The sequence below is a fragment of the Chiloscyllium punctatum genome, chromosome 19 (assembly GCF_047496795.1).
Source record: "Chiloscyllium punctatum isolate Juve2018m chromosome 19, sChiPun1.3, whole genome shotgun sequence".
NCBI lineage: Eukaryota > Metazoa > Chordata > Chondrichthyes > Orectolobiformes > Hemiscylliidae > Chiloscyllium > Chiloscyllium punctatum.
This window is the reverse complement of record NC_092757.1, coordinates 58380348-58393286: the sequence shown is the minus strand read 5'-3', so window position 1 is coordinate 58393286 and position 12939 is coordinate 58380348. Positions and strand designations below refer to the sequence as shown.

At 41.5% G+C, this 12939-nt stretch overlaps 1 protein-coding gene across 2 annotated transcripts in view; it reads left to right on the top strand.

Moving 5' to 3' along the window:
• vps37d (VPS37D subunit of ESCRT-I) overlaps window positions 1-12939 on the top strand; it is a 69246-nt gene that overhangs the window by 35445 nt on the left and 20862 nt on the right. For both annotated transcript variants that reach the window (XM_072589461.1, XM_072589460.1), the window contains exons 2-3: window positions 187-358; window positions 12656-12738. In XM_072589461.1, coding sequence (XP_072445562.1) covers window positions 238-358; window positions 12656-12738 — 204 coding nt within the window. In that variant the 5' untranslated portion in view covers window positions 187-237. The remainder of the gene's footprint in view (window positions 1-186; window positions 359-12655; window positions 12739-12939) is intronic.

Genomic DNA, 12939 nt, shown 5'->3' with positions numbered 1-12939 from the left:
CTGGAGACAGATTTCTCCTCAAGATACATCACCCTGATAGTCCTCAATGCTAAGGCAATGCAAAAAGTGTGCAGAACCCAAAATACATAAAACACACAATTTGCTCTGAATGTACTTGGACACCTTTACACCAAGCCTGGGATGGGTGAATCTCTCAGGTTAACATAGTTTTCTTTCTGTTTGCAGTTACAGACTCTACAGCTGGAGCGTGAGATCATCCTAGCCAGTAATCGGAAGATGGCTGAAGACAATCTCAACTTGCAGCCTCAGTTAGACGACAAAAAGCTACATTTGGCAAGGAAATACCAAGAGTTGCAGGAAGTGACTGCAGTTTATGAGGATAAGCGGACAAAGCTAGGTAAGCTACTGCATGTGCACATGCCTCCCCACATGGGGACACACACAGACATGGGGACACACACATCCACCCACCCACCCACAAGGACACACACTCAAACACACCCACACCCACACATGCACACACCCACCCACAAGGACACACGCGCACACACATCACACACATCCCACATCCACATGGACACACACACACACATATCCTTTCCTAGGAGTAGTTATAATTTCCTAAAGCCATTATCAATAATCAGTGACATCCACTCTAAAATTGGGTGACAATGAGATAATGTTCAGCCTCTGATTTGGTTTATTGCTACTTTAATCAACCTCCACAGACAATTTATGATACGTATCTAGGGCAGGTTGGACTGGAATTCAGTCCTCCTGGCTCAGAGATAGGGATATTACCAATACAACACAAGGCCCTGTACTTTAAACATATTGTGGGGCTTGAACCAACATTGTGAGGTTAAGAGTCCCACGTTCTAATGACTGAGAGAGCCATTCTAAGCTGGTTTATACCTCAGCTTTACCTTTCTAATCTTCATTATTTCAACCCCGCCACCAGGCCAGTTATAATACAAATATTGACCACTCATTGGGAAAGTTGAGATGCTGGGGATATAGACACAAATGAAGATTAACTATGTGAGACAATACAATACTAAAAATTGTCAAATCATGAGAAAAGGTCACATAAAATTGGCTTGTACTCCCTTGTGTTCGCGTGTAATTAATGTGCTAAAGATAATTAAAGCATTTAACAGGGTCGATTCCAAAAAAAACCTAATGAGCTGAGTCTTAATGTTTTTTTGGCCAAGTGTGAGTTGAAATTTTGGAGGGACTTTCACCAAGAGGCATGGTGAGTTATCTCATCTACTTTTATTAAACTCATCTCTTTAAACATATACTCCACCCCATGATGTCCCTGTGTCCAATTCTAACTCCCTCTTACCACCCGCCATTCTGGGAACAACTCACCAATGCTTGGATAGGCTGGACTTGACAGCAACTCTGGCAGTCATGCTATCTTTAAAACTCTATTGTGCAGCCAGAGAAACACTGTCAGTCCGCATATGCCCCACATCTTACCTGACATCTGTCTCAGACATGGCAAACAGGGGGAAATGGTGCCTGCTTTGCGCTGCTGGAAATAAGCCAGGTATCCCTGGCTGAGGGGGCAAAGCTCACAAAGTGATGACAAGTCAATGTGAGGCAGGAATGCTGTGAAATCTCAGGTAGGTTTAGAGTGTTTTGAGAGCAAACAAAGAGTCCAGGGATGTAGTCTGGTCTAGTTCATGAGCTGCGAATCCACAGTGTCCTTGCTGCAGCATTACAATGATTGTTGCCAGTGCAGCCGAAGGTGCCGCACTGAAATGCAGAATCATCCTGTAGGTGATGACTCTCAGAGGAAGGCAGATGTTGGATCACAATATTTGGTGGATGTGGAGTGTGTGTGTGACCAGTCCTTTTGGAGTTTGCCCTGAGAGCTTGGTGTCCAATATCCAACTTGGATGGGATGTCCTTTGGAGAAAGTGGTGAGCGGAAGTTGCTAGGTTCCCATTCTGATTTGCATGTCATGAATTCTCACCATCTAGCTGTTTGGTGCATTTGGTAAAATGGGAAGTTGTATATTAAGGAGATGACTTGTGCCATTAACAAGGCATTTAACTCGTTGCCTTCATGAGCGACTTCCTTCATTATTCAGCAAAAGCACGAAAGATGCTTTGATGTCGAGATGGGTCTTGCTGGACTCTTATCTGATTCTGCCACAAATCCCACTGCATGTTGCTCAGACATCTACAGGTTTCTGGCCTTGCTGTCTGATGGATAATCCAGAAATTGGCAGCATAATCTTAAAATTTATAGTTATGCTGTGTAGAAGTGAAATCAACATACTTTAATTTCCAGAAAAGGCCGGTGGAATTGTGGACTTAGCCTGGCTAAAGGAATGCTGGGGCATTTAAAATTTTGAAGAATTAAATCAAAAGATTTTCGTTAGATAAACGTAAAGAGAGATTAAAGGTGACGTAGATATCAACCATAATGGGACTGACTCCTGTACCTCTGTACTCATTTGATGTTTGGTACCACTTTATAAGGCAGACCAAGCACTTGCTTATGTATGCTTCCATTGCTCAATTTTCCTGGATTAATTCTTGGATTAACAAACCACTGACTTTACTCCAGAAGTTTTAGCTCAAGAGTCAAACATGGCTGACTAGAAAACTCTTCCATTCTTATGACCTGGGAAAGGCATATTGAACAGAATTACAGGTTGACAAGCCACCTGTTTGTTCACATTATGAACTCATTTCCCCATGGCCATCAATTCCTGGAATGGGAATCAAACCCAAAGCAGCTAACTCTGAGGCAGAGACATTACTCACTGCACCCTAATACCACCCTTCAGGATAAGAAGGGATGAAAATACAGGGTTGGAGAAATATTTCCATTCAAGTAGATTGTTAACAATAGTGGCAAACAAGAAAATAACAGTTGAAAATGTAAAGGGTAAATACCACATGTGTGCATGACTGTTTAAACCACATTGTTACATTTCTAGCTCAAGACCCACACTGCCTTGGGTTGCTGTGAGGGAGTCTGATCTTTATCATCTGCATACTTTTATTATGATCACATAAAGTGTGAGTGAATGTCAGACACTTGTTACCACAACTGCATCGTTTGTAAATCATTTCAGAAACTGCTGCGCTGACAGAGTTGTGAGTCACCATTTTGTCAGAAAAATGTAATCTGACAGTCGGCAGATCTATATAACAATTATTAAACAAAACATCCCATAAACTTTATCAAACAAAATTGGACATCAAACCGCATAAGCAGATGTTAATGTAGAGGACCATGGTCAAAGAGATAGATTTTAAGGGGAATATTAAAGGAGAAAGTGGAAGCACAATGAGGAATGATGTGGGAAGGACCTTCAGAGTTTAGTGCCTTGATAACTATAGATGTTGGGGTGGCATAGTGGCTCAGTGGTTAACACTGCTGCCTCACAGTACCAAGGAAATGAGAAGGGCTCATGCCCGAAACGTCGATTCTCCTGCTCCTTGGATGCTGCCTGACCTGCTGCGCTTTTCCAGCAACACATTTTCAGCTCAATTCTACTTTGGGCAACTGTCTCTGTGGAGTTTGCACATTCTCCCTGTGTCTATATGGGTTTCCTCTGTCTGCTCTGGTTTCCTCCCACAGCCCAAAGATGTGCTGGTTAGGTGAATTGGCCATGCTAAATTGCCCGTATTATTAGGGATATGTAGTTTAGGTACATTCGGCAAGGGTAATGTGGGGAAATGGAGCTGGGTGGGTTACTGTTTGGAGGGTTGGTGGGGATGTGTTGGGCCGAAGGGCTGTTCCATTCTGTAGGTAATCTAATCTAGTCACCAAATTACCTTTTTTTTAAAAAGTCCAGCATTAGTCTTGTTGGTACCTCAAAGACTTCCTGGCATGGAAAAGATTACAAAGATAGTGAGGGGTGAACTGTATCCAGACATCAAAGTGTTCAATTAAAATGGAAATTGCATTTAACACCTGCAGTGGCAGAAAGGAAAGATGCCAACCTAAAGCAGGACCAACAGAATCTGCATTGATACCACATTTTATCAATTATTTCTGGCAGCATGGACATTACGGGAAATCACTCAGTGGCTATTTGCATTTGTCCTGAAGAAAGGGATTATTGGCTTTCTTCTTGAAGCATTGCATTGGGGCTTTGATATACCAAAGCCTTGCTAAACCAGTGAGTCAATACCATGTTGTGTGGCTGGAGTCACATTTGACCAGACAGGTAGGTACCGCAGCTTTCCTTCCCTAAAGGGTATTAGTGAACCAAATACAAAAATAGCCCAACTTCATGGTCATATGACAGCTTTTTCCTATCTCCAGATTTTTAGAACTGAATCCAAATTGTCAAGTTGCCATGATGGAATTATAGATGTGTGAATATATTAATTAGGAACAGATAGAGGCCACTCTGCCCCGCAGGACCATGCCACCATTCAATAAAATCATAGCTGACCTGGTTGTGTTTCAAATTCCGCATTTCTATCTACACCTGAGAACCTATGCTTCTCTTGCCTAACATGAAACTGTCCATTTGCAGCTCTATTCAGTTTCCTTAGTGTTATTTCTCAGAAGATTGAATTTTACAAAGTTCCTCTCTTCCTGCCACCTCCTGATGCTCTTTAGCAAAGAGCGAAGCAAAATATTTGTTCACTTCATCCACCATTTCTATATTATCAAGTACTTTATTAACTCCCAATCCCCACCCTCTAAAGGATCTATACTTATTTATTTACTCTTTTCCTTTTTAGATAATCCTGCTGTCCATTTTTACATTCCTCTGTAGCTTCCTCTCATATACTCTATTTTCTTTCTCCTAATTAATCTTCCACTATTTCCTGCTGCTGTTTTTTATATGCTGACCAATCATCTGAACTGACACTTATGGAATAACACATGCAATAGAGAAGCAGTCACAGGCATTTAAGGGATATTTCAGAATACTCAGACTAAGTATATTCCAAATAGAATGAAAAATGTGCCTTTTTTAAAGTTTTTTTAAAGTTTTACCGCTTTCCTTAACTCTTTAGTTAACCACAGTGGGTTTGTCCTCTCTATGGATTTTTAAATTCTATTTGGAATATACGTTTTGTGAGTATTCTGAAATATCCTATAAATGCCTGTGACTGTTTCTGTAATTGTCTATCCTCTCACCTAGTATCTCAGTTCACTTCAACTAGCTCAGCTTTGAAGCCCCATAGTTGCCCTTATTTATGTTTAACAGACTAGTTTTAGACCCACTCTTCCTCCTTCAAGCGGATGTAAAATTCAATTTACATTGCTGCTGCTTAGGTGTGCCTTTACTCTGAGATCATTAAGTAATCCTACCATATTACCCAATGCCAAGTCTAGCATAAGCTGTTCTCTGGCTGGTTCCATTATGTACTGCTTTAAGGAAAACTACATCGAGAGCATTCCATCAACTTTATCCTTGCTGCTATTCCAATCTGATTTTTCCAGTTTATATGTAAAATAAAATTAACCATAATTATTGCCATCTCTTTGTCACAAGAATTCAATATTTCTTCTGAGAAAGTTTGTCTTATATTGTGGTTACTGTTAGGAGCTTGTGAATACTCCTACCAGTGACTTCCGTCCCCTACTATTTCTCATCTCCATCCAAACAGTCCTGATATCCTGAACCAAGAATATTTCTAATTGTTGCACCAACACCTCATTTGATGAACTGTGCTACTACTCCCCCTTTAGCTGGCTTCCTATTCTATTTGAATATCACATACTGCATGCTCAGGGTGAGATCCTTGTCATCATGCAACTACATCTTTGTCATGGTTATCAGATCAGGTTAACTTACTTCCAACTGCGTCATCAACTTGTTTTTGTTATAATTGCTTTACATGCTCAAATTCAGCCTTTAGTTTTGTCCTTTTTCAATCTTTGTAACTGATGGCCTTGATTGTTGGTGTATTCTTAGGTTTTCTTCACCTATGTTTCCTACCATTCCATGAACTTCTTTTCCCATATGACTACTTTGCCCTCCTGCCTCCATTCTATCCTTTATTTATTACATCTGCCTTGTTTTATTTTAATGTACAGGGTACCCAGGTTCGAATCCCACCCTGGCAGATGGTGGAATCTGAATTCAATAAAAATTTGGAAATAAGAATTAGTGATGACCATGACTGTCAGGAAAAAAACCCATTTAGTTCACTAATATCCTTTAGGGGAAGAAACTGCTGTCTTTACCTGGTCTGGCCTACGTGTGATCCAGAACCACTGGAAAATGGTTGCCCTCTGGCCTGCCCAGTGACACCTCTGTTTGGTGGTATAGATCCCAGTACTGGTGCAAATGCCCCATGAACTTGAAAACCAGTCTCCCTCACAAGTCCTCTTTCTTAGCTCTACCTATGTCTTTGGTACTGACATGAATTACGATGACTGGATTCTCCCCTTCCTGCTGCAAGTTCGTCTCCAGCCCAGAGGAGATATCCAGAACCCTAGTACCAGGCAGATAACACAACCACCCAGACTCTCAGTCTTTGCTGCAGGGAACAATATCTATCCCTCTCACTACACAGTCCTCTACCCCTTTTGTATTCCTTTTCACTTGCCCTGAGTAAATGGCTTACTGTACCATGGTACCATAGTCAGTTAACTCTTCCAGCTCCCTGCCCTCTCTCTCATCCTTGTTTGACCTTGTTTGACAATCTCAAAGGCTAAAGCTCCTGTACTCCTGCCCTTTGAGTCCCCTTAACTCCTTCACTCACAGCCACACTCTGACCACTGACCAAATCAAATGATCTAACCTGAGAGGTGTGACTGCCTTTTGGAATAAAGAATCCAGGTAACTGTCCCCCCTCTCTAATATGTCACAAGCTCAGATTTGAGCATACTGATTCTAAACAGGAATTGGAATATGACTGTGTTGGACTGAGGTGTACAAAGTTAAAAATCACACAATACCAGGTTATAGTCCAACAGGTTTAATTGGAAGCATACTAGCTTTCAGAGCGACGCTCCTTCATCAGGTGATAGTCACCAAAAGCTAGTGCTTCCAATTAAACCTGTTGGACTATAACCTGGTTCTGTGTGGATTCTAAACAGAAGTTCCTATGGCTATAGGCACTTACAACCAATGAGTTTACCCCGGATCACGCCAGCATTTGGAAATGTTCACATCCTGCAGTCAAAGCACATCACCTGCCCTGCCATCCCCTATGGTGGGTTAAATAATTAAAAACTTAAACTAATTTATAATTAATAAATTCTACACTTCCCAGTCAGATTGGTACAGCCAGCATATCTTTACAATATTAATCTTCTTCTTTACCAGTCCCTCAGGTTGGAGGATGACTTGCTTTCACTTCAAGTCGGGGGTTGGGTGAGGGGATGCTGGTGGGATTCTGTGGTGACTGAATAGACCAGTCATAGAGCCAGAGCCTCTGCTACAGAGGGGATGGGTGATGGATGAGGTGTGTGGGTAGGACAGTCTAGATTCTGCATGCTCTTTAAACTATTTGCCCTTGGCCTCTGCATGCCACATTTGGTGACACTCAAAGTGATTGACATCTTGACGGGTGCACCTTCTCCAGTTTGAGTTATGGCCGGCCGGGCTGCACAAAATGATGTATTTATGAAAAATGGACAATAAGTGGACAAGAAATTGAGACAAGCCTTGGCCAAGAGTGACTGTGCTCAAAGACTCTGAAGTAAACAAGCTGCAGAATTCAGACAAGCTGCAGCTACAGACAGACAGTAACCAACTGACCCAGCAGCTACAGACACACAGTAACCAACTGACCCAGCAGCTACAGACAGACAGTAACCAACTGACCCAGCAGCTATATTCAGACAGTATGCACCTAACCCAGCAGCTGCAGACAATGCAATATACACCTGAAGGCCAACCCCAGGATAATCAGAAACTTCAAGTTGTTTACTCGACACAGCGGTACCTCACACCCATATTTGGAGAAAATGCCTCCAAATAAACTTGTTGGACTTTAACATGGTGTTGTGTGATTTTTGACTTTGTCCATCCCAATCAAACACTGACTCAACCAAGTCATTATTTGGAGAGGGTTACCTGACCTACATGCACCCAACATCTCCATGAATGGATGCTGAAGGACCACTCTGACATTGACATGTCTATACCTGATTGGGTCCAGTCGTTCAAGCCCTGAACAATTTATTGGTGAATATCGAAGACTGTCCCAAAAGGACATAGAGGCTCCTAAGCCTATAAATTGCCACAACACTACCCTCAGCGTGATAACTCGAAACCAATCACCGAGAAGAAAAGATACTCCTGAGACCACCGGGAGAACACCAGACGATCATCACTACGTGGATCAAGGCCAAGATCTAGTGAAGTGGGATATGATCATCCAGAATTAAGTTAAAGCACAAGATATTTGATTAGATTTATCGTATAAATTGTTATTTTGTATTGTATAATATTTAGATTAGATTAGATTACTTACAGTGTGGAAACAGGGCCTTTGGCCCAACAAGTCCACACCGACCCGCCGAAGCGCAACCCACCCAGAACTATTCCCCCACATTTACCCCTGCCCCTAACACTACAGACAATTTAGCATGGCCAATTCACCTAACCTGCCCATTTTTGGACTGTAGGAGGAAACCGGAGCACCCGGAGGAAACACAGGAAGACACGGGGAGAATGTGCAAACTCCACACAGTCAGTTGCCTGAGGTGGGAATTGAACCCGGATCTCTGGAAATATTAGTAGTGTTAAATAAATAAAAGGGGCAGCATGGTGGCTCACAGCGCCAGGCACCTGGGTTCGATTCCAGCCTCGGGCGACTGTCTGTGTGGAGTTTGCACATTCTACGTGGGCTTCCTCCAGGTGCTCCGGTTTCCTCCCACAAGCTAAAGATGTGCAGGTCAGGTGAATTGGCCATGCTAAATTGCCCATAGTGTTTAGGGATGTGTAGGTTAGATGCATTAGTTAGGGTAGGTGTCGAGTAAAAGGGGAGGGGAATGGGTTTGGGTGGGGTATTCTTTGGAGGGTCAGTGTGGGCTTGTTGGGCCAAAGGGCCTGTTTCCACACTGTAGGGATTCTTTGATTATCCCTTTTATTATTATTATTAAGTGTTAACTCGCAGTTTCTTTGCTAGCTGAAGAGTTAAATACACTGTCTGGCAGACATAACAGTGCATTCAAGAGCAAGCAATTCCCATGTGTCGGTGGGGATGTTGCATTTGTTTAGGAAGACTTTTAGGGTGTCTTTGTAATGTTTCCTCTGCCTGCCTTGTGATCGCTTACCATTGTGGAGCTCAGAGTTGTGCATTTATTTAGGGGCTCCTGTGTTGGGGGTGCGAACAATGTCTGCCACCCATTGCAATTGATCGTGTGTGGTCAGTGTCTCAATACTGGGGACAGCGGCCTGGGAGAGAACCCTCATGTTGGTTTGTCACTCCTGCCAGTGGATTTGCCGGATTTCTGAAGGCAGCACTGGTGATAACTGTTCAGGAAATAAAGAGTTTATAATTACTAATAGTTATAGGTGGTTACATGCTGTTAAAAGAATGACCCTTTTTCAAATCAGTAATACATCACACTCCCTAACATGAAGCAATCAACCCACAACTTTCCAGAGACATCACTGTTTATTTTTCTCCAATCAGGTGTTCATCAGAAGCTGCAGCTTTGAACTCAAGCCCCCCCTAGGCCTGGAACTAAATTTATTGTCTGCTTCATTCCTTTCCTGTTGCTGTCTTGAAACTAAAGTGCTTCAGTTTGAATGAGCATCCTCTGGATTATTCATCCCGGTCTCTAGATTATTATCTAGTGACATAACCATTGCCCTACTTCTCCAGTAATTCAATACTTCACTTCCATGACTTCACTTCCATGATCTGCTCGGTGGTTTCAGAAAGATGCTTGCCTCTTGTCGGTCCTCATTTGTTACCTGGCACACTCCAGCAGGTGACTGTCAAATTATCAGTCAACTCAGTTCACCCAAAACTCGAGATGAAATTGACTCACTTCGTGTGGTTGAGGAACTAAGATGGAAACTAACTGGCAACAACAAGCCCACATTGATTTGATGGTTTGGCACTTGACAGAGGCTGCCAACTCCTGGTAACAGCCACATGCCACGTCCGAGGTAACTGTGAAGTTTGCAGATGGTGCCATGGAGCAGATGGGTAATGTCAGAGAAGCAGATGGCAGTCGTGGTGGAGCTCATTTCATGGTCACTAGGTAGGATTTCCCCGGAGTATTGTTCATGTAGAGAAGTACATCCTCATTATCTCCTCATTACAGAAGCTCTGTCCTGTGGCTACTCCCATCTGCTCTGGTCCCAGCTGTAGCTGTGGGACCTCCCCATAAATGTTGGTAAGCAGGCATACAGCTGTTCACAGACCGTATGCAGGACTGGAAATTAGGTGAACAGTAGTAAAGCCATAAAGTAATAAAGCCAAATTTTAAATTATGTTCTGCAGGATTTTTTCTCAATTTTAAAATGACTATTATTCTGATGTGTGTTAGTTACTGAAATGGTTATTAGATATTTTCTTCCGTCGGCTGATTGTTCCTTCAAAACTTCATTTTTATAAAGAGTTCTTCAGAATCTTCAAATGTTCCAAGATAGGTTTATAGCCATTAAAGTGCTTTAGAAGCCCAGCAAGGTCTCTCAAAGAGTAACAAGACTTGATTCTTTGTTCTGGTCATCAAAGGGATCTTTCAAATCCGGCTGATGAAACTTAGAAGCCTTGGTTTAACATCTCGTCAGGGAGGGAGAGTGTAGAATTCCCCAACCCCTGTGGTTGAAGTGTCAGCTTAGATTATGTGCTCAAGTCCTGCAGTGCAGCTGAAACCCATGATTTTCTCAGTTAAATATGAGAGCACTACTATTATTACAGAAACATCACTCAAACATGATTTGTATTCTCCAAAGGTTCTAAATATTTGATGAGAGATTAAGCTAGCTAGGCTAAGAGCCTTAATAAACATTGAGAAATTGCAGAATGTGTAATTGAAAATTGTTAAAACCAACAAACCCATTTCTTTTTACGCTAGATCAACTCCTGGTTTCTTATCAAGTTCATATCTAGCTAACTACATGCACCCTCTCCTACCTGGCAAACGTATGTACTGGCTTATCGCCCACATTCTCACAAACCATCTACTCATGTTTAACCCTACTCACTTATTCCCAAGGCATCTGAACCACATATTTCACCAATCTTTCATACACCTTTAGCTTTCATGTATTTTAATATAACCCAATCCACTGAAATTCTCCTACAATAATCTGTATATAATAATTTATTTGTGGGATTTTTCTACGAGCACCTTTATTGTAACTTTTGCCTACTTAACAACAGAGACTTTGAGCCTAATTTTAACTCAGTAAATGGATGGGTTTTGAGTGAATTAAAAAGCAATTTACTAGTTTTAAGAATGTGAATGGGCGCAAGATTCAAGATTAATTTTCTTTCCTCAGAGTAATTTTATTGAGCATTATTGTGATTATTTATCTTGATCAGTGCAATTTTATTGTATGCAAATACCTTGCTTGTGATACTGTCAACCGGCACTGTTAACCAATGAATGTGAAACAGCAATACTGACAGGTTGCTTTTTGTCCTTAACTGTGGTCACTGTGATAGATCCTGAGAGTATTTGAATGGCTATATACATTTACCAGCGCTTTAAACAGTTGAGTATTGGAGTTCTGTTCTCAACAACATTTTGAGCAGATCAATTTAAAATATTAGTTTTGGCTAAAATCAATGAATGGAACAACGTAAAAGCATTTTTTGCTGCATTAATATTCTGAGCATGCATTTTTGGGAAAGAAGATGGGACTATACAATAATGTTCATGTGGGCTTGTATCCAATATTGACATTACAGATCAATTATATAAGATGAAAAGGTTAAAGAAAACTGCAGAACCTTTCCAGAAGAGTGATTTAAATTAAGTTTTTAAAATCTGTGAAATACAGAATGCATGTGGCATGTTGTTAGAATGGATTTAAAGAGCTAAAATCTTCTCTTCCTAATGGGGTAACTAGTGACTGGATGGTCCAAGCCATCACTGTTATTGCTGTGAAACCACCGATACCCCAAACTGAAGCAACATTTCTGCCAGTTTATCCCTCAATTTTCTGTGAGTAGTTGTCTGTCTCTCCATGAACAATTCCTTTCTTATCCATGTCTGTTCAATCGCCACATAAGACAAAAATTGAGAACTTAAATGTGGCAGAAACAAAGAGGCTTTGCCAGTAAGAGGCCACTTACCAACCAAGCAGCACTCTCCTGCCATGCAGTATAACTGTCTCTCCATTTACTTTGGTATTTCTTGTGAACTGTTCTGGGGAGACCGCAAGACAGAGAGCTTCAACAAATGGTGCAATTTTTCCATAATATGAAAGTTCTGTACTGCCAAATGACTAATTGAAGATCAGCTATGATCTGATCAAATTGCAGAGCAGGTATGGAGGCCAAATGGCCTAACCTTGTTCCTAGCGTGCATGTTTGTACAATTGATTGAGTGGAAGATGGAGTGTGAGGTTTTTGGTGACTCTTCATGCCATGTGCTGATTCTTAATTTTCAAATAATCTCTGTAAGTGGGTGTGAAATTGTAGGTTAACTCAGAAACACCAGGTCAGTCACTGGGTATTGACTGACCTTGGTGGAATTTGTCTAAAGGACCTTCTTTTGAGGAATTTCAAGATATGTTACTCTACTGATGTGTGACTGAGACTGTTTTATGTCTTCATAGCTGCCTACCTGGAAAGATACAGCCCGAAGACTGCCCTGGAGATCCTGCAGAGAGAGGCTGTCAAAACTGAAGAGGAATCTGAGGTGAGGCTTTAACAAAACTAATAGCACATCAAGCTCCTTTCTAATGGACCATCACCCAACCTCAACATGCAACCCTGAAAAGCAGTGATACTGATGTACATTGTGCAGTAAAATTACTACTCAAGTACCACACTACCTGCATATTTTGTTCTTTTAATATCTACTTCAAATGAGTTTATTGTTGTGGTGTATAAAGAGATC